We start from the raw sequence: 22,910 nt of genomic DNA on the forward strand, positions 1-22,910 counted from the left end.
AATGTTGTCTGTCATTTAAATTCTATTGTCATACTTTGCTAATCTCATTTCTAAATGTATTTATGGTACTTAGACTTGCTGTCCCTCATTTCTCTCTTTCTTCACCTTTTTTTCTGCATTCTGTTCTTTTTTTTTCTGCTTCCGACTGCCCTGCTTCAAGGTGGCAAGCATGCTCGAGAGATGTTCTATATTCTACAGACAGCTTGTGGGCAGAACTGTTCAACAGAAGGTACCCTTAGTGCAAACACATTTGCTAAAATACAACTATCCAGGCTGCCTTTTATTTTTGCAAGTTCTTTGAGACAATTTGTATTACATCTTTCATAAGTGCCTGTGACAGGATGCGATGCGACACATGGATGTGCTGCGTTTCTTTCTATGACAGCTTTTACTGTATTTGTGTCCAATTATTATCATTTTATTCACGGATTTTCCGCAGTTTATCACAAATAATTAATTCAAACTTTTCACAGTCCAGTGCCATCCATTTAACTGTGAAACAGAATGGGATGCATCAACATATGGGTTGCAAATGGAGCCACCAAAAGTTTGTCTTGAATGCAAGCTGAAAAAGAGAAATGTGTTTGGATGTGAGATTTCAACCACAAAAATTGCCTTACATAAAATTGGTTATAAAAATAAGGAAGGAAAGATATCCTTAGCAAACAGGAGGAGAAGCCATAGAATAATTGTCTTAAAATCGCAGGAAAATACAACTAAGGATGTAGCTGCCAAAAAGACAAGGAGTAGAGGGTCTCACTTGGTTGCAGTAGAGAAACAGGAATCATTGTTCATAAACATCTCTTTCCTGGTTCTGCTGCCAGATCGGTTATGTTATTTAAAATAACTCGTTTAACATCTCCAAAATGAGACTTTCCCCAGCCGCACAACGATCCTGGAAAGTTGTTGTGCTACTTAATATTTGCAGATGCTTGTACGTAGTATTTGTATACCTTTGGACGTAAAACTGCACAAAGCGTTGTTACTTAAATGAAGGGCTATAAAGCAGATACTGTATGAAAGATTAGAGAAACAAAAAGCATTTGCCACAGACTTAGTGGAAAGGATGCATCAGCAGTCTTTATTTACAGGGATTGAGCCTGGCTCTTGTTTTAGCTTAGATATTTGCGGAGGGGTTTAGCCGGCAGGAAGGACAAGGACCACAAGAGAAAGGGTCTGTCAGAGTCGTTTTCATCCACTTTTTATTGCCAGTTTTCGCAGATGAAAAACAGAAGCAGCAACATTTCCTCTTTGAATTTGTAGCACAGTTTCTGAAGTGCCAACCGCATTAAAATTAAACCCAAAGCTATTATCATGTTCCAGGGTTCCTGCTAGCCCCCAGGGAAGGACAGCGTATGTTTCCTACGGTTTTCTTCCCATTCCCTTAGTTGTTTCAGTATGCTACATGCAATTTACTAGCTAATGTTTACATTCCTTTTCTCTTCCTCACTGCCCCAGCTTTCCTTCTGGGAGAAATCCATCTTTATTAATGTTATTGACACTTTTTCCCATTTGAACCTTTTGCTGGACTCTTCTGCCTTTTGCAGCCTTTTGGTCCTTTCCTTGCTGAATTCACCGACTCTCATTTAAATGCTGCCTGTGTTAAGCACTGAGAGAAGCCCCCGCTCTTCCTCTGTGTTCTTTATTAGAGTCACTTGCAATGTAGCAACACCTTATAATAATATTTCTTTTTTTGCCTACCAAATAGAGATGATGGGGAGACCATTATGAAATTTAAGCCTTTAATTTGTCATTTAATGTGACTTTTATGGCTAAAACAGTTCAAAATGTTTAGAAGATAATTTTCCCTGTTTAAACAACCCTAATGGTTTCCCTAAAAGCTGTAGCTCCTGATGCTGCAAGATGCTGCATCACTGCAGAGGGTCACGGAGACAGAGCTTCCCTAGACTTAATGAGAAATCTGTGACCTGAGAATGCAGTTCCATGCTGTTACCGTATGAACGTTATCGTGAAGTATTACTGCTGTTAAAAATAATAGCACTAGCAACAGCACCTGTTTCTGCAATAGGAATAACCAACAGTCCCGAGCATGCAGAAGACCTTGTTGTTCCAAACGCTCTGTGTACAAGGTACAAAGACAAAACCTGCCTCAAGAGGTTTATAGACAGACCACTGTATATTCAGATTGCCTTTTCTGCCTTTAGTGTCTGTATCAAAATCACTTTTTTTCTTGTTTTTCAATATCATCATACAGAAATAAAGATGTTGATATTTTTCTTTTGGAGGAACACTGAGGTCTAGCACTGAAAAGCGCAATGAAAGACAGGCAGTATTAGCAGAAGTTAGTTGTCATGTATGGAAAGCTGTATGGGATTGCTAATGCAAGAGATGGTTTCTTTGCTGCTATGAAACCTAGACCTGATCTGGCTCCATCTGTTATTTTGTGATTTTGGACCTCCATGCACAGTTCACAGTAATGCCAACAAAAGCCCTGAAGGCTTATGTAGAGGCATAGTTTAATATAGAGTTTGCAGCCTGACCTTTATATTTATGACCTTTTCAGACTAAATGGGCATTGGAATTCCAGAGGACCTCTTTTTTAATGCATAATGTGCACTTTCTCCCAGCTAAAAGAAAAAAGAGGGAGGCCGGATGAAGTTTGGCTATGTAGTATTCTGTCTGCTTAACTTCAGCATCTAATTTGCACCTAAATTATTTACACTTTAAATAACTGTTGAAGTTCTTGAGTTAATTAGCTCCAAGAGAGGAAGATGCCTTGCAGGCAGGGAGATCATCTTCCCCCCATGGACTAGAGAGGAACAGGATGCTTGCCTCAGTTTTTGTTTGTTTGTTTAATTGGGAATGGTTGAGATGTCATACTTGATTTCTGTTTTCAGACTGCATTCAACGCCATTCTCAGTTCCTGCAGATCCCACAATGTGAAAGACATGAAAGTAGGTTGTTTAAGTTGTGTTAAATTTATTCAGTCATTTATGAGAAACTAATTTTCAATGGTAATGCCAAAATAAGTCGGAGGTATTTACTTCTCCCCGGTAAATGGAGCCCTTTCTGTCTCTTCCTTTGAATAGTGGTGGGAATGGTGTGATGACTACTTTGACACTGGAGCTAAGCTGCATGGTGCTGGTTTTTGCTTAAGTAGCATGTTGCACAACATCTCTCTGATTCTCTAAACAGGCCTCCTTCTATCTTTCCTTCTTCCCCCAGCCTGTGCCTTTATAAGAACAGCCAAACTGTAAAAGCACGAGAACTTTTTATCAATGGTGCTTAAATAGCAGTAATTTTAATACCTATTAATTTGAATTAAATGTCTGTTTAGTTCATAGTGCTGCAAATTTTCATTAATGTTAAAAACATGTAGCTCCCTAGCCTCCTTTGAATTATCTTCTCTGAGAACTATCTAGAACACCTTTCTGATTTCTTTCCTGCTTTTTATGCTTTGCCTTCAGCTTCTTAGCAGTAAACCCAAGGCTTTGACTCTCTTTACAATAGTTTTATTTGAAAATTCAGAGTCTGCATTATTTTCTTCTTCTTCGCATTATATAGTACTTAAAAGGAATAAATATTTGCATGTTATGTTACTAATAATTATTAAGTTATGATTAACAAAAGTCTGTAGTTGAATTTGTATTTCTTGAGGCAGTCACTGTTTATTTCATCTTTTTTGAAAACAGGAAAGTTCAAAATTTTGGCTTTGCTTCTTTTTCTGAAAATCCCAGAGGCACTTTAGATTCACCTCAGAGTTTCAGGGGTGAATTTGTTTTCTGCATTTTCCTCTGATTTTCTGCTCTGAGCAATGTGAGAATCGTAGCAATTGGCTCAATTTATCATCATTGTCCTTGGTGGTGTTAATTTAAAAAGTAAGAATCTCCTCTGCCCTGAGAAAATGTTTTAGAGGACCATTCTCTAAATTAGATTGTCTGCCGTATTTCCCTTCTTCTTCTCTTGTCCATCGTGGCATGGTAGGCCAAAGGAGACTTGTGTGAGCATCTCAGTATCTCCTTGCTTTATTAAGTTTGAACATGGAGCATATGTGCTCTTTTCTATCTACCAGTGAAGGAAGACTTGCCAAGTTTTAGCTGTATTTGATTTGGGGATGCCCTTCAGAGTTCAGTGTGATCCATCTTTGCATCTAAGAATGAGCAACCTCATTCTCCAGAGTCATCAGATATTTCTGAGATGTGTATTCAAACACACTCTTCTGGATCATTCCACTGGAAAAAAAGCAAAAAGCCCCTCACGTGGGGCTCATTTGCATACAAGTCCTACAGATTTACTGACATGTTTTCTTCTCAGAGGAGCAAATCGTTTCTCACAGCAACATAATCCCATCTTAAGCTGCGTATCAGCAGCTGATGGGAACATAGGAAGCCCAGCGTCTTCCCAAAAAGGAACTTCATCTAGGAAAAGCACTACAAAAGCTTACAACAAATGCAGTAGTCAAAATATCAGCAGAATATGCTGGAAAATAATTTTTTTGAAGTAGTAGTAATAATAATATACGATTAAAAGAACACTGAAATTCAAAAGTGACAGAGATGCAGAGCCCACATTCTGTGGGAATGCAAGATCTGCATTGCATCTTGACTTAGGCAAATTCTCCAGCTGACATCTAGGAACCACTTTTAGCAGTTCAGGAATTTTTCCTTGGCCTGTCCATTGCACCAAATGAGTGGTAAGCTTTACATCAGAAGATCCTTCCCATTAGTTACCTATGGCTCATTGTTTTGTTTATTTGTTTGTTTTTAAACTATCTTTTTTATTACAAGGAAAATTAGTTATTTCCGAAGTGTAGAGGACTTCTGTCAGAAGTAAAATATGTTCATAGTGACTATGAAGCCAAGAATCAAGCCAAGAATGAAGGTAACACTTCAGATTCAGCCAGAACATGTAACCAAGGTGACTCTATAGCAAGAACAACCTATAGTCTATTGGCTCAGAGGTGCCCGGCTCAATTTCCTGAGAGCTCCTCCTTGCCCATACTATACCATTTGTTAAACTGAAAATTAGGGCTGTGCTGGAAAGGTGTCATGAAGCTGTAGTAATGGCCAACTAATAAAATCTTTTGTACCAGGGACTGTTTCTACAACCATCCTGATTTTTATAACAGCTGGAGTTATATTGGAAAATCCTATATGAACTATAGCATGCTTTCAGATAAAATGAGAAAAATTCCCAGTTGTAGAAATACAAAGCTTTCAGCACTTATGCACTAAGATCAATATCAAGAAAGTAAGGGTGGGAATCATTTCAATTTAGTTGTCCGAAGTGTAGACATGACAATCTGTGTTAGGTGTCTTTGGGAATCTTAACAGTCAAGTAGAGAGAAAAAGCACTTTCTGGATAAATTTATATCATGCCAACATGGCAAATCTCATCCAGAGATGGCACTGCAAGTAGTTGTGGACTTTTCATTAAATCCCATTCTAAGTGCTTCAGTTTAATCTGAGTAGTTTAAGGGAAGTCTTTAACATCTATTGAAGATGTATCAGCTTTACATCTTACACTGCACTGGTGGGACAAACAAGGCTAATCCACATCTCTCTGAGCTGATTCATTAAATGCTTTCTCAGGATAAGCTGTCTGGCCAACTTGCCAGTTCAACCATTTTGCCAGTTCAACCATCTTACCTTCTATATTGTTCTGTTTCCCAAAATGCCCGAGGAACTTAGAATGGATTATCTTGTTTTAAAATAGTTCTTGCTAGTGCAATTGAAAGCACTTCAGAAAAGACAGCTTCTGTATGTTGTATCTGAACACAGGTTTTGGTAGACAATAAAAAGGAAAGCCCGTGCCATATGTTTGAAAGTGGAATAAGTAATAAAAGTTCACATTGATAAAACCGAGCAGCTGATCAAAATTTCATCATCCTTAGCCCCCTTTCATCCTATGATCGCGATCAAAGAAAATGTTAAATGGCCGATAGTAACCCTGTAAAACTGATACTTTCAGGAGCTTAGAACACTGCAGATGAGCTCGCTTCAAAAGGGTTGGTAGTTACCTGGCAGCTTGATTTCAAAAACCAGCCTCAAGTACCCCAGCAATGTGCAAAGCTGACACCTTCTCAGCTGTCACCTCCCACGGGCTCAGCCACCCGCCCTCAACGTGAGCACCTTCAGAAGGAGGTGGTTTCACGTGGAGTTCCCAGAATAGTTTCTAAGAGAAGAGTCCTGTTTGTTTTTAACACAGGAATGTTCTCCCTTTGTGTCCCTCCAGCACCCCTCTTTCAAAGATAATTGTGTTGGTTGCTTCTCTGGGTACTTCATAGTAGGCCTTGCATAAACTCAGACTCTTAGAGTTCAGCATTTATACTTAATGCATTAATTATTCTTCAGTGCTTTAAGTGCAACTTCAGAAGCGTTAATCACATGATGACTTGCTTTGAGGGTATGTGAAGTCTGAGGAGCAGTGCAAAGCATTTCCAGACTACCTTTCATACTCCAGCTGAGAGGCAGAACCCAATATCCCAGAAATGCAGCCATCTGAGTGTTTCTTCATTGTCAACGTCTGACCATAGTCTGTTAAAATATACCAGACTGATTCAGGAAGAAACCAGGATTTCACATCTAAAGATCTTATAATCACAAATCTCACAGCAGGATGTTCTCTGATCCATCTTTGTCTCAGTCTTTGATGCAGTTTCTGCCTCGTTAATAGAAAGTGAATCAATGTAAAATAAAATGCATTTCCTGGTTAGTTACAAGTGTAAGCTAGATTGGGGTGGCTCGCAACCAAGATTTATTTATCACTAGACCACTTTGGAAGATGTGAATAACATACAAAAAACTCATATGATAGATTCAGTTCTTATTTTAGTGGATGAACATAATGAAAATGGCTTGAAGAAGTTGGTGTATTTGCAATACACTATGTAGTGCACTGCAAACCCAGCTCTAAGCCAATTGAGGAAGGGCATTTAAAACATTTATTGCTAATCCCTCCATATTCCTTCTTGGAAGTTTTAAAGACAGTGTTTCTTTGGAAGTGTACACCAGTTGATAGCGTATAATTTTTGATTGCTCATTAAGATGGTTATTAAGCATCTTGAAGTATAGGCTTTCATTTTGTTTTCATGGTTATCAGTGAAAAACATTCTCTTTGTAAAGTGCCTGCTGTCCCAAGGCTAGCTTCATTTCAGCAGAGATTTCCTTGCAAGAATCTCAAAACACTCTTCTTTAAAGAAAGCTTTTTTTCAGAGTTGATTTTCATGGTACAGTTTTTCTCAAATAAATCAATTTAAAATATTAATTGATAGATGACATCTTTTTTTTCCAGACTAACTTTAAAATAAAAATTAAAAAAGAAAAGAAAACACACTGAAGATATGATCAATATCCAATACCTTGCTATTGCTTAAATGTCAAGGATAGTTATGTTTTTTTTCTAATACCAAATAGTGTTAAATATATATATATATTAACTGAGAAAAATATGCAATCTGGGCTTGCAGAAGGAGGTTAGGGACGAAGCAGTATTTCTTTTTACCATAAATTACAGCAGATCCAGTGTCAGTTTTCCTGGAAAGCTACAACTGCATCCATTAGGCTTAGAGCTGTATATCTGAGTAGACATATATCCACCATAGGGAAGTCTGATGGCACATCTGAAATGACTGCATTTGGATCATTTGCATGGGTCACCTGCACCCTTATTCCTCCTCCCCATTTCTTCTCCCCATCCCTGAATGGCATAGGTCATCTGCGCTCTTATATCAAGAGAATAAGAGCTCCCGGAGACCTCTTATTCCTCCTTCCCCTTTCTTTTCCCCATCCCTGGATGGCCTCCAAGGCAGGCATGGACACAGCGGTGCTTCTTCTGGCCTGCAGTTTCTATGAAATAGTCTGTGAAAGAATTAGACACAAGTGAGGTTTTCTTCACATTAGGGAATTCAGGGGCTATGGCTTCACTGTGATTCCTTCTACTCTTCAATTTCTTGGAATGCCGAAACCTTGTTCCTCTCATGGAATGCATGGCTGTTTCTGAGAGTAACGCTGGTCGTTGGTCAGCAAACCATGCAGATGCCAGACTTGGTGGCAGAGCAATGATGACTGTCCTCTTCGCTTCTCCATCCCCAGCCCTAAAATAAGAGCCATGTGATAATACACCAGCCATTCAAATATATATCTCTATATACATATTGCACAAGAGCTAAGGCAATGGAATGGATGTTTTTCAACCTGTGGATCTAACCTCAAGAGCTCTGACAAGTTTTATAATGAGTGGGGTTCCAAAGCCTTTTCTGCTTTGTAAACTGGGTTGTCAGAGACTGTAGCCAGTGGCACCACATTGCTATGTGATGAATATACCATAAGAGTCCGTTTGTCAGCACTGTTGTGTTCCACCTCTCCCTGTCCCCAGCCTCCAAAAATTTCAGACTCAACTCGTAATAAATTCCACTTTATAGATGAGTGAGTAAGAAGCAGCTTAGCAGCAGGGAGAGTGTGCTTTACTTTTGAACATAATGAGTGGTTCTAATTTATAAACTATAGCTGTGGCTGAGAAATCCTGTAACCCTTTAATCTCACGATATTTATGGCTTGCTCTTTTTAATTGATTTTTTTTTCTTTTTTTTTTTTTCTTTCACCTGAGACTCAGGAGGGTTTTCCCACTGCTGCATCATTCAGTGTATGACAGGATAAGGGGATATTAGTTTCAGAACAGTGCTTTGTGAGGTTTTTTTTAATGGAAAGGAATTTATGATGTGTATCCTGTCAGATCTATTTGAATAATTCCTAAAAGACTAGTAGAATTTGACCTTTGCTGCAAGTAATTATCATTGTCCTTGAAATTAACATAACAAATCTCTATTTGCATTTTAAAAATTGATTATAATTGTAATTTTTAAAGACTCGGTTGATGGTCTTTGCACCCACAAGCATTGGTAAGAATTTCCTGAAAATAAAATTTGCAGAATACAACCCTCTTAAAATGTTTTTTTGTACGAAAAGATAATTGTGCTTGTTCATTATCCAAACTACAAGGGCACACATCTTATGGGCTTATAGCCATTTGATTCTTTTTATAGACTCAGTTATGGTTCTACTTAATATACTGCTAGATTGTTTTTTTCTTGCAGTGCATTTTAATGATATCTGCTTTCTAATATACAAACTGTGCTTTGAAATATAAATGAGTTATGAACAAAGAAGTATCAGTAAATGTACTGTGTATGCTAAGGCAAGCCATTACGAAGGATGCCAGTAAACAGATATGTCCACTTCTAGGAACATTTGCAATGGAAATTTTCCAGAGATGGCTAATTTAATTGTATTTTTGTGCAACAATTAGGAGGGAATTACGATAGTTCTTTCGACGCGGAGAAGGGAGTGGGCACTATTGTCATTGCAAAGCCCTTGGATGCAGAGCAGAGGTCAATGTATAATATGACTGTGGAGGTCACCGATGGAACAAACATTGCCACGACTCAGGTAGATTATCACATTCTTTTCTTGGCAAGTTTTTCATTTCTTAGTGGAATGTACATGCTATAAAAATTAATAATTTTGCCATTGAAATAAAACCTCATGCTTTGAGACCACCGTTAACTAATGGAGGGGATCTTTTCAGAGCCTTTCCATCTGGATGTAAAGAATTGGCTGTTGAAGGTTTCAAAGCGTTGTTTCTCCTTTTGTCCTCTTCATGTTCACATTAAAGTAATTCACCTTCCTCCAGCTGAGGGAGTCACTATCACAGGCAGTGAAGCTTCGATTTTTACATTTGTATCACCCCATAATGGTCCAAAATACAATAATGCTTCTGTGGTGGTGGGGAATATTGCTATTGATTGTATTAAACATAGTTTGTACCTCTTATCCTCCCAAAACCCAAATGTGGGACAAGGGATCAATTGTTCAGAAAACTTTTTCAAAGGGGAAACTTAAAATTCAAAGGATCTCTGCTTTAGTGTCCCTGGCTGTGATTACCTTGTCTGCTGGGGAACAGCCCTGGTGATCCCTTTAAAACCAGGTTTGCTTATCAGGCTCAGTGCCTTTCAGCAATTAAAAAGCCAGGTCAGATAAACACGAAGGGCTGGGATAATGCTGGGTCTGACATGTCCTTGTCAGAGACACCCTGGTGCAGAACCTGGGGATCTGTCCAGTGGGAACCTCTCTGGAGATGGGACGCAGTCAGGGCTGTGGCACAGACACAGGGACTCTATGGTCCAGATGGGACCAGGTTGACTATACAGAGAAAAATTCTTCAATACAAGGTGAAGTTGTATGGCATGAATTGGCTAGGACATGAAATCCTACATCTGGGTTACTGCCCAAGTGTAAAGTGTACCTGTAGCCCAGATATTATTTGACATATAGGGAAAAATACACCTGTGTGCAGCCTCACATCCAGATAAATGTGGTTTACAGAGGAAAGCTAAAAAATAGGTTTGTGATGTTATTTGCTTCCTTATAAAGCAGAAGGACGGCCTGAACATATTTTATATTTACATATACGCATGCACATGCAGATGCTTCTGTTTTACGTTGCCTCTTTGCAAAATGGTTCAGATGTAAATCTGTATCCACTGAGCCACAACACCAACTTTCCTGAGAGACTGTTAAATCATTGAGTGGTTTCTCAACCTGAATTTCTGTTTATAACCAGCCCTAAAATCTCTAAGCATGCCTATCTGATAATTTCTCCTGATAATCCACCCATGATAAGAAAGTATCAGTTGTTAGTGAGTTAGGTGGAAGGAAATCTGCTATTTTCCCTGTTATTTTCAGTAATTAATTGTATCTCTGCTAAAAAAATCCCTTATTTTAATGTGATTGTATTTGGCCTGTATTCCCATTTATGCCTTTGTCTGGTCGATTAAAAAGCTCTTTGAAAACCAGTATTTTCTCCCCAGGAAGACATTAGTCAGAATATTCAAATCAGTCTTCTGGTGGAGAAGCGAAGAAGAATGAGCGACCTCTTTATGTTCCTTTTCCATAAGGCATTTTATTCAGCCCTTGAGTAGTTTTTTTGTTCTGCTTTGTTTTTTAATCATGGTGATACTCTCAGTCCACATTTCAGAAACATGGGGTTGAATCCCCAACATGACATTTTCTTTCATGCAACCATTTCAGCCAAACAAACTTAAAAAAACACAAAGAATTTCGAACATGCTGGATACAAGTAATTTCTCTTCTCATATATATTATGTTTATTGTTTTTGCTGCTTTTGATTTAATAAATCAGTTTAACAAATCAACCCCTATGACAGTCCTCAAAACCTGTTTTGATTAAAAAAATACATTTTTAATTAAAATGTGGTAAAAACATATTTCACTAGAGCTGTTGCATTCTAAAAGAAGCCTGAGCATTCTTCATAACAGTGATGTGACCTGTTTAAAAATGTAAGATTTAAGATTTCAATAGTGTAGCATTAGATAATAATTGGTGGGTACAGATCGTTCTTTCTTACATCTTCTCTCCATGTGGATACTGTTTAAGTATTTAATTGTGGCCTGGACAACATCTGAGAATGTGTTTCTTTTGGTCTTCACAACAGAGTTTTCAAAAGTTATCATTATCTTAAAGCTGCCGGAATTATGGCCTGCCTAATTATCTCTCCCTTTCACAGAGCTTTCACAGTATATTTTTGGCTGTCCTTTGGAGCCTTTCGTGACCTTATTCACCTTTATTTCCTTTTAGAGCAATAATTAAAAAATCAAACTGATAGGTTAAGTAAAATATGTCATAGAAAGAGTCAAAAAAGCATTTGCTGGTGGCTCTCAGTAGCCTTGTTCTGAGTTATGATAAAATGGCATTGTAAGCATTTCACCTCATATACATAGTATCACCTGCATTTTTTACTGTAACTGCAAGAAGATATGATAGAAGAGGCAGCAAGAGGAAAGCAAATGTACAGATTCATCCACTTCTACAATAAAATAATAAAAAGCCCCCCCCAAAAGTGCAGTGGTTTATTACAAAACAGTTGATCATTGCTGTGCCAAATGGAACAGTCTTGCTTTCTATTCCACCCCACCTGTTTCCCTTTACCTCTTCACAGCCTTTTGTCTAACCCGCAGTTGGAGGTGGTAAAATACAGCGTAAAAATGCCAAAGGTTTTTGCTTCAGTAACATAATCCCTGGCACAGACTTGTGTAAGTTTCTGCACACCTTAAACTCCAATAAACTGTTCACTTCCTTTGTGCCCTATTACAAACATGGTTCGGTACCATACCATGGGAGGAAGGAAATTATTTTGATTTTAAAGTTACATCTGTTGTATTAACGGTTCACTGTTGTGAATAGACATGGAAATAACAGAAGGAATATTGAAAACAAACAAACATACAAACAAAAAACACAGCACCACAAACTTCCTTTGTAACTGAAAGGCTGTTTGTTTTGCACATGATCAGGAATGCAGTCTCTGAAGTGAGAAGCAAAGAGCCAGGACTTGTGGAGCCGCTGCCACTGTCCCCGTCCCGCTGAGACCCGATGGGGAGGGATGGACAGCACGAAGAAGAAATGTTGACTCCCTCAATTTGTATATTCGAAGTGTTATAAAGTTTCTGTCATGTTGATTAACTTCTAGGAAGGCTAAGTCTCCTGAGTTAGTCAGAGAGGGCTTGTGTTGGTTTTTTTCCCCTTCATTGCTCAAGGCCACGCGGTAATTTAATAAAGGCTGCAGGCGTACGTTGCCTCTAAATCCCTGCGAAACGCGATTCCTGCAGCTGCCAGACAAGCTGTTGGCGTTGGGGAGGGGACAGGGCTTCTGCATCCCGTACAGAGAGCGGGGACAGGACAGCAGGTCCATGCAGCGACCCTGCTCCTCGCCACCACCACCACCTCCCCTCAGGCTGGGAAAGGGCCCTTTGCCCTCGCTTGAGCACGGAGAGGAACCCGCCCAGCAAGAAATCAGTGTAATGGCATCTAAACACCCGCTCCTGACACAATTTTGACTATGACTGCATGATGCTAGAGGTTCTTTTGGTCATGAATCACATTTATCACAAAGCCTCTTTTTTTTTTTAACTCAGATCCTTTTCATCCAAACACAGCATAGCATGTATTTATTTCTTTGTAGTGCCTACTGTTGAGCTTTGCTAAAATATTCACAAAATCACAGTACGGTGGGTAAGAATCATGTAAGTGATGATAATTTTTCACTTTTATTGAGAAAGTTTTGCTAGTGGAAAATTAATTTTGAAGAACAGACTCCTGGAGTCATTCTATTTTATGAAAATACAGTTTTATTTCTTGCTTATTTTCTTGCCTTCTCCTTGTTTCTCATCATCCTATTGAGTACAAGAAAGATGCTTTAAAATGTGAAGGCTGATGCATCTGAGCTGGAAGTCAAAAAGTGCCTCAGTTTCACTTATTGCAAAACCATCTCACTGTTTCCCAGTGGAGTGGCCACCCAGAGCGGAACAGGCAGTTCCCTCTGAAAAGTTTTTGTAGATCAATCCCTGGTTGCTTGTAATACCTTCAGCTGGAGCCAACCAGGCTGGAAGAGCAGACGGCAGAAGTTACTGCTCATTGCCCCTCTCTGTCTCCTTGCAGAAGCCTGTGCACTTTTATTTATTCTACTGCTCAGGATTGACCTTGAGCTGTGAGTTTCATGTTGCCAAACCTGGTCTCACCTTTCAGAGAACACCTTTTCTTTAGAAGATTGTTACTTAATAAAGAGAAGCTGATCAATCACCCTGAGTGAGGGAGTTTCTTTTAACTGAACAGTGAAAAGGTCTTTGTAGAGGACCATTGGCCAAAATGTAGTTGAGACATTAGAGCCTGACAGAAGAGGTTCTGGGCTGTGGATTCTTCAAGGATGGAAAAGAAGACATGGTGTTTCAATTCAATTTTTCACTTTTGCTCAGTTGAATATCTGCTCCTAACTAGAACCAGCCCAATCCTTGATTTTCTTCTGTCCCATCCAGTGATCTCAGCACTGTCTTGCCTGTGAAACAAAGACTTTTTCACCCATTTTAACACAAGGGGCACAGTAAAGTATAAATAACAGGCCACTGAGATTGGTAGGGAAACTGTTTGCATTTTTATGTTCAGATTGAGGTTTGGAGGACAGAAGAACTTGTCAGGAAGTACCAAATAAAGCTGTGTGGCAACACTATTGAAAGCAATATTAAATCAAAATGGGTTTTCAAAACCTGTACAAAAGCGTAACCTGAGTTGAAGCAATTCAGGCACTTAATAGGTTGTACCACAACATTGTGCCCATACCAAGCAATTAGCCAAGCAGATTCTTCCAGATTCAAATGACTCTAAAGCAGCTCCTGGCATTTGTCCAGTTTTCACTCAAATACATTTGTGCCTGAACCAAAGATATTTGTGATGGGCAACATTAAAAACAGCTTTGGAGAGACTTCCTGCATTAGGTTTTGTTCTGCTTTGGGTTGATTGTATTTCTCTAGGCCTTTCACTTACCATTTTGAACACAAAGTCTTTGCTAATGCTCTGAGTGTTACTTTGCCTAATTTGCAAGCTTGGAGGCCTGTGAATCCTTTATTTGAAACTTGCTTTAACTGTGGGAAATAGGAAATGAGCAGGGAGAAGCAAATCTTTTATAGCGAGGCGCTTGTTCGGACTATAAATTAGGCTCTGCACAATGGAAGCAGAAGGAGGCAAGCCTGCCTTTCTGGAGCCCGCGACACGCAGGAAAAGATATGAGCTTTCAGGGATAACCAGGCAGAGACTGCTTTGCTGCATGTTTGCTTTATGAGCGTGGAAAGAAGACTTGCAGCTAATGTTTGTCTATGAAAAGTGGCTTAGTCAGTAACCTTGCACAGTCCTCAGCAAAGAGGAATCCCTACTTAGCAGCAAACAAATAGTAAACATTTCCATTCGTCACCTTTTGGAGATGTGTTGGGAAACTTTTAAAGCCAGTTTTTGATTTTAGACAATGAGTATTGTCACAGCTTAACACCCCAGGCACCTACACAGTAATAAAAGATATTTATACAATACATCTCATTCTTGCCATATTATCTGTTTGGAAATAAATATGAATAAACTATTAAATTACGCATACACTGTGAGTTTTCGAGTCCCTTCAGGGGGATAACACTTGATTTTGCATGGTGTAAGACATGCTACAGGCTGGCTAAAGCTTAAGGCTTCAAGAAGCAGAATGTTGGCCCTTTTGAAGTCGCTGAGATGTTTATGAGTAGTACCAAGACCTTATGCCTAAGTCTGGGAGCCATTAAACGAATTTGAGTAACTTTCCTCATATTAACGATTTGGTGGAATTCCCCTTGCTCAACATCACATGTTTGTAGGATCAGGTTTTCTGTGAGCCTGCTGTTCATGTCAGTGTAACATTTGTCTGTTACTAAAGGAAAAAGTTGTCCTCTGTTTTTAAACAACACCTTACTAGAAGTCATCCTGCTGGAGCAGGAAATCTTCTGCATAGGAAGGTAGCATTTTAAAGTGACCTAGTAAAAGGGGATTGGCCCTTTTATTAGGGCCTTTTAGGCCTGAAATTAAGCCTAAGCATGCAGCCCTGAACTTCATCCCCAGCTTTGCCAATGCACTTCTCATGTGGCTTTGGTAATTCATTTAGCTTTGCTGCCAGGCAGTTTTCCTGGGATAATAACAGTCACCTGCTCCTCCAAAGGTCTGTAAGGACTGAAGGACTAGTATCTATTTAAAATTACGCTTAAGGTCCATTTTATTTTACCTGTTCTTATTTTCATGGAGCTCCCAAAGTTGTTAAATTTTGAAGAACACAAGAGTTCCATTTTCTCCTTTACAGTAGTCTGTGAATTTAACAGAGCTCAAATAATCAGTTTTCCTGTATATAATCTAAGTTTATTTTGTTGCAAGGAAAATCCACCCCTCTCTAGCAAAGGAGAGACTAATGTTGAAATAACGATTAACTCTTGGGGACTTTGAGGGACAGGTGACAAAAATGAGAAATAACTGCTTTAATAGGAGAAATTTTGAATCAATAATGACCTCTTTATTCATAAGCATCACTAACCCGCCACCTTCCATCTCCAGTTGGAAGTGGCTGTTGAAATGCAGAATATGTAATAAATAATGTGTATTTCAATGTGGATCACTTGACAAATCATTAAAATACTGTCATCTCTGGGGAGGAAGATACCTGCCACTTCAACAGGCACTTCAGCAGTTTTACAGTAGGTATGAAGTGAAAGAAAAAAATAATCATACTTTTCTGGAAACTATCCTAACAATTCTAAGTGCACAGTTCCCTGTAAGTTTGATGACCACAGTGAATGAGGACCCCTGTTTTTTAATCCTCTCCCTTCTCCATGCCTCCAGTTCCCCAAATGCCATCATGGTCCATATCTGTGTGTTAGGGCATCAATTTATACCTTTTCCAGTGGTAAGAAATGCTGCTTTCTGAATCCACACTATAATTTCCATAGTCTCATGGCTTACCCTTGGTCTCAGATGCTGTTTCAGTCCCACGCTGTTTGGTTTATGCAGTCTATTGAAGGCATAAATCAGGGAGCTGGGGCTTGCACAGTCACGGTTCAAGCCTTGTGGTGGATGAAGCTTTCCCAATTTCCTAATGATCCCCAAATGCATTGGATATAATGGGAACTGAAACCCAGCACTGGGCTGATCACACACCATGCAAACAAAACAGCATGGAACCAATGTGGCAGCACCTTTAAGACACATTGGTGTGCATCTGCTCTTATTTTCTAAATAATAGCTTGGGCTTGTAGACAGCAGTGTTAAAAACAGATTCACAGATTCACAGGTACCACCCTGTCCCTCACATGGTGTCTTACTTGTTCAAGGTACACTGTGTTGTATGAGCTTCAAAAGAATCAAACACTCTTGGTATTTTCAATCAAATCCATTTGAAAATATTTTACTTCTCTGTTAGACTATCTAAAATGAAACACAACTAACTAAAAGTGAAATGAATTGTGCTGTTGTCTGTGTTAACAATCCAGTAGTAAAATAATCCAGCCATGTTAAAGTGGTACCTGAAAAGGACTGAGGGTATCAAAACTGCTTGAGAAGACCCCTTTAAGCATTAAATACTGGTAATCAGATTATCCCCAGCTCAGATTGCATCAGTGTCTCCTCCTTATACTAACAAAAATGGTTCAGCATTGGCTCTATACCCCATAAGAGTTGAAGCCTTTCACTTTTTCCTTGGTCTTTCTTTCATTAATTACGACTAATTTCTTCACGTATTTTTCAGACGTGGGTTTGGCCTTATTTTTATTCTGTCGATCAGAAACGCATCTTGTATAGCAACAGTAAAAATATAAAAAGCTAAGTAACTCGTCATCATTATTCCAACCCCAGCAGTGTATATTTTGCCCCAGTTTTATTGCTATCTGTCCAAGACTGAAGCATAACTTAATATACATTTCTCCCTACTTCACTCTGGTGTACTATAATCTGGTGAAAATTAAATTGCATGGAAGGCGCAGTTGAAGTCCTATGCCATTTAACTTACAGAATATTTTATTTCAGCTGTCTTTTAAACAGTTCCCAGGCTAGTTCATTATGACTGCCGCTTACAATTGCTCATATTCCTTCTGGTAATGTGTTCTGCAAACCCTTCCAAATATCATGGAAATCTAAAGTTTCATTTCTCTCTGAGGCCAACATCTGTTTGTGCAATATTGCAGGAAAAATGTAGCTGTTAAGAAAGTATGGATGAACAGGAATTGATCAAGTAAAGTAATAAAATATTTGCTTAAAAAAGTGTTTTTCAGAACAACAAAGAAAATATTGTGAGGGATGGGTCAAGTCTCCCAGTCTTAGGGAAGAGTCCTGTGCATGGCATTTCCCATGTCGTTCATTGGGCCATTTCTTACTTCAAAGCCTTTGAATAAAAAGATTGTTCCATTTCACACACTGTAAAATTAGGCATGTGCTTTCACAGGCGTATTCTGCAAAGGATGTTTTTTGTTTCCAGTACTGAAAAAGAGGCAACTCTTTGCATTTCATCTTTCGGTATTACGTAGTTTGTCAAGGGCTTTGCTGCCATGCTGCCCAACATAAGCCATAGCATATGAAGACTGGAAAGCAAATTTTCTCCAGAGAGTGACTCCTCCTGTGGTGAAAACCACAAGACCTCATCGGACCCACACATGCGGAACATTGCATAGTCACGTAACCGCCCAAAGACAAAGCTTGGAAAATAGTGATTCTTATTACCAGGGGCAGTTTGTGACATATAGAAATGGGTGTCATAGGCAGCAACAGCAGCATCCTGGCTGGCTTCCCTCTCTCCAAATTTCCTTGGGGGTCAATACAAAGGTGTTAAAGACAGACTTGAGGCAAACGGCACAGCAGTCAGTCATATTTTTAGCAGCAGTCCTACCGTTCATAAACTGCAACAGAAAGGAGGAAAGTAGGTGTTCGAGGGGAAAGTGAATTAGTTGGCAATAAAGACAAACATCACTGGTAAAAGGAAGAGCAAGGATGAAACCATAGGAATAATCCTTCTCTGTCATGAATTCCCTGAGATTACCTGTCCTGGGTGGTACGTATTGATCTGGATGGTCTGGGCTTCTCATCACGTCATCGTTCCTAACACAGCCTAAGGTGTAATGGCAACTTGATGTCTCCACTGCTGTTACAATTCAACATTACTAGTACGTCCCAATGCAACATATGGGGCAGAAAACAGCACAGCATTTAGTCAGATCTTGGTTGTATAAAAAGCAGATTTAAGTAACATGAAAAGTGTTCTTTTATAGCCTTATTAATAGCGAAGGGAGAAGGAAATCCCATAATAGCTCTAGAAGTCTGTAAGCAGAGCAGTTCCAAGTGACAACAAAATATTTTCTCTTACCATTGTACAAAGATTATCCAGTTTATAGATACTGAAAATATGGACTGCTTTGTCAGGCTCTGAATAGGTCATCTAATTAGGTACATTTTCTCTCCAAAGTGACATCCTTATTATTTATTTCAATCTGGACAGTCAGCATTTGATATTAGATGTTTCTGAGTCCCACCATAGAGCAGCATAACATCATCTAAAGTAAAATTATGTTTCTCTAGGTGCCTATTCAGTAATCTAACTAGACTTCAATAACTTCATATTTTTTTAATTAACTTCAGGTTCTTATCAAAGTATTGGATAACAATGATAATGGCCCAGAATTCTCTCAGCCAAGTTACGACGTCACCATTTCAGAGGACATCCTGCCTGATACTGAAATTCTGCAAATTGAAGCTATAGACAGAGATGAAAAGCATAAGTTGAGCTACACTATTCACAGCAGCATCGATACAGTCAGCATGAGAAAATTCAGAATTGATCCCAGCACTGGGGTGCTCTATACTGCTGAGAGATTAGACCATGAAGCTCAAGATAAGCACATCCTTAATGTCATGGTAAGAATTCAGTATTAACTTGGCTGAGGACACAATCACTGCTGCTTCAGGTGCAGATGTGCCTTAGTCTTTGCCTGAGCAAAAGACTCAGTACAGTAAGTAGTCATTAACTTCATCTTGCATGCCCTGCTGTGTATTTCTTTTTTTACATTTTTTATTTGGGCTTTTAGGGAAACATTGTGAATTCATTGTATAGAATATGATATGATTTTCTGTCTCAATGGAGAGCACACAGGAAATTATTTAATCTCTTGGCATCTGGTCCTCTCACTCAAGGTAATTTTCAGAGTTTCTGAGTGAGGCTGAAAGTTATTTGAGAAGTTATTCACAGGGAGATAACTGCTTTCTTTTCATAGAGAATACTACAGCCTTTCTGAATGAAAGTTTCATTTATAGTTTAGTTCTATGGATTTGTTTCAGTATATAAACCGTTGATATACAAAATAGCTTTCATCTACATTTCCAAATGTTTGGGTATGCAGAAAAAAATAATTACCTTTTTTTTTGCTCATTGTGCCTAAATTACAGAACATAGTTCTGTCTGTTTTCAAGTGACGAATGTATATTACAGACTGGAGGTTAATTAAAAAAATAAAAAAAAAATATGTGTTAGTTTAAACATTGTATTTTGCTATTTTCTTCAGCTACTTCAGACTGCTGCAAAAGAGATCTCTGAAGGAACAACTCATGATGTATTTGTTATGGGGCCGTCTTTGGGTGGGGGACCCTCGGAATCAGGGAGCTGCTGTGAGATTCAGCAAGCAGGAGCTGAGTGGGGTCTCAGCTCACAGAGAATCAAGCTGCAAGTCCTTTGGCAAACAGGCTAAGAAATAAATATAAACTGAATCACAGAGAGCCATGACTGATGGATATCATTTCCTGGTGTTAGGTTTTGGTCTCCACGTGATACAATAGGGTTTTTTTTCTTTGTTTAAGAACCAAACATTTGGGGATTGTCTTGACAGGCTTATCGGTGTAGCAGTGCTGAGATATTTTATGTGGAGTTGAGAGAGGTGCGATAAATGAGACCTCAGTTAGGAGTGCTCAGCACTTCTTGAGGTAATTCCTACTCTTCTTACCATTGGTATCATCATTTCAAAAAGATGTGCCAATATATAAAGGTGAAAAAGTCTATTGGCAGCTACAAGCACTAGACATGACTGATCATAGTGGGTGAAATTGTTTGCAGCTCTTTGAAAGACAGAGCAATGGGCAAGTTGTATTTGCCTCCGTGCTGTAAAGCAGGGAATGGCAGGGCAAAGGCAAGACCGTTTAGCATGTGTTTAAAAAAGTATTTCTTGCAAATGTAAAACCAGATTTGTCATGTAGTTGCCACTTTAGAAATTCATGTCATGATTGTTAGTTGATATGCATTTTTTCACAAGTGAAAAAAAATTTCTTAAAATCTTCCTGTTTCTTTAATTTTGCTACCTACCATCTTGCACAAGGATTTATTTTAGACTGTTCTTTGGTGCAAATAGATTTTTTTATTATTTTGTATTAAATAGAACTGAAAGTATTGTTAGCACTCAAATGCATAGTATTTATGAAGTTTTACTAGATGGATAACAAGATGTGTATTATGCACTTACTCTATAGGTCCGAGATCAAGAATTCCCTTATAGAAGAAACTTGGCCAGAGTCATCATAAATGTGGAAGACTCCAATGATCATAGTCCATACTTTACCAGCCCATTATACGAAGCCTCAGTGTTTGAATCAGCAGCAGTTGGATCCGCAGTGTTGCAGGTTACAGCTTTGGACAAAGACAAAGGAGAAAACTCAGAGCTTATCTACACTATTGAAGCAGGTTAGGACAGAGGCTGAAAATGTAGCAACGTGATTCATGCCATACACAGAGCAGTTCTGTGATGGTGATCTGTCTTGACACACAAGTCAGCTTCTTATGACTACCTTCTCCTGTAGAGCTTGGCAAAGGAGACACCTTGTTGGTTTTGGTTTTTGTTTATCTTGTTTTGTTGTTGTTGTTGTTATTATTATTATTATCATTATTATTTTGAAGCTATATTACACTGAGCTTGTCAGAACAGAATCTCATTCACATTCACTAGATGGTTACAGAGGTTTTACCTCTAAGTCACTGGTTCAGAACCATCACAGACAATAGTTATTGAAAGCTACAGCCAGTGACTCATTTTCGGCTTGCTGGCTTCAGTCTAGTACACAGTGGAGCCTCCATAAACAAACACCACAACAGCTGGTATGTCCGGCCATCTTTGCCAGTGTTTGGATCAGAGGAGCATGGAGATTAACTCCAGGGCTATGCTAAAAACTTCTGCCAGCAGAGCCGTAGCATTTTAACGGCACAAGGTCTCTTGAAACTAAGGGAGGGAATGGTGATATCAGATTAAAATAGCTTTTTCTTTTAAGGTCTGGATATTTACATTGGGGCAATGTTTTTCAAGACTGTTCCCAGCCTTTTCTTGACACTTTATTACTATTACGGGCTCCAACCCACTCACCTATAGATGCCACCACACTGTAAAGCACGACCTGACACAGTAGGAGTATGGCTTCCATACAGTGATAATAGAATCATACATGGTGCAGACAGAGAAATATGTTGATTGTAAAGGATGCTTTAGCTATTAGATGGTCCTTTTTTGTCTGCATGGTTTTCTCGTTTCTGGAGGCTCTCTTCCATTGCAGCCTGTTTCTGTTTCATCAAGAGCTCTCCCTGCAGTGTCAGACTTCAAACTTCCATTTACTGAAAGCCAGACATGCTCCCAGTTTCATCATCCACTTATGTTCCCATCCCATATACACCAAAATTCATTCTTCTGCTGTTGTAGTATCTGTGACCCATAAAATCTGCAGTTGAGGAAACTGGTATTAGTGGTGGCGTTCAGACTGTTCACAGCCCTTACATTCAGGGCAATTACATCACCTCACACGTGAAGAGAGCAATTGTTAAAGAAAGTAGCTTTTGTGTAATTTCATAAGAAATTCCTAAAGGAGAAGAACCAGCTTTGGCATTACATGAGGCAGTCAGTGGGTAAAAATTATTTGTATTAGCAAGCACTGACAAAATAACTGCAGCAGTATTTGTAGTGTCTGCAAATGTGACAGATACCGTGATCTTTATGAGAAATTGTAGCTCTGGCAGAATCTCAGCTCCTCAGTGAATAGTACAGTTTTTGTTTTAGCTAATGGAGTAAACTTTACTGATCTGAAAGGATGACTATAAATAGAAAGTCACTACCAGTATTGAACTACATACAGTAGAATGCAGAGTAGTACATAGCTTAAATTAGCCTCCAAGCTCCAGAATTTACAGCAGATAGTGAATCACATCTTAAAAATAGTTCTCGTCATTTAGGATTCCATGTATTTGGTATTCCAGCTACAATTTTCGCATTTACTGCTCTGTGCACAGCACCTGTAACAATCACCATTAAAGGAAAATTTCTTGTTTATCACCAGTTGCCTCAGACATATTTCTCTCCAGTTCATGAATGGATGCCTGACTGTAGATTGAAAGTAGTTCTGGATTTTAAAGTGTAAATTACAATAGCAGGAACATGTTATAGTGATTGGAATCCCTGTAACTCACTCATTACTTGCTGTTTGTGTTTAGAATCAAATTCAGAAAAAGAGTCTGTATGCTTATACTTGTC

General features: G+C 38.9%; 1 protein-coding gene across 10 annotated transcripts in view; it reads left to right on the top strand.

The window, feature by feature from the left end:
- FAT3 (FAT atypical cadherin 3) overlaps positions 1-22,910 on the top strand; it is a 419,173-nt gene that overhangs the window by 315,846 nt on the left and 80,417 nt on the right. For 8 of the 10 annotated variants that reach the window (XM_065036403.1, XM_065036610.1, XM_065036770.1 and 5 more), the window contains exons 7-10: positions 161-229; positions 9,268-9,407; positions 18,997-19,272; positions 20,872-21,082. In XM_065036403.1, coding sequence (XP_064892475.1) covers positions 161-229; positions 9,268-9,407; positions 18,997-19,272; positions 20,872-21,082 — 696 coding nt within the window. The remainder of the gene's footprint in view (positions 1-160; positions 230-9,267; positions 9,408-18,996; positions 19,273-20,871; positions 21,083-22,910) is intronic. The other 2 variants (XM_065036691.1, XM_065037017.1) reach the window with 1 other exon arrangement.

Source organism: Columba livia, chromosome 1 (genome assembly GCF_036013475.1).
Source record: "Columba livia isolate bColLiv1 breed racing homer chromosome 1, bColLiv1.pat.W.v2, whole genome shotgun sequence".
NCBI classification, from domain to species: domain Eukaryota; kingdom Metazoa; phylum Chordata; class Aves; order Columbiformes; family Columbidae; genus Columba; species Columba livia.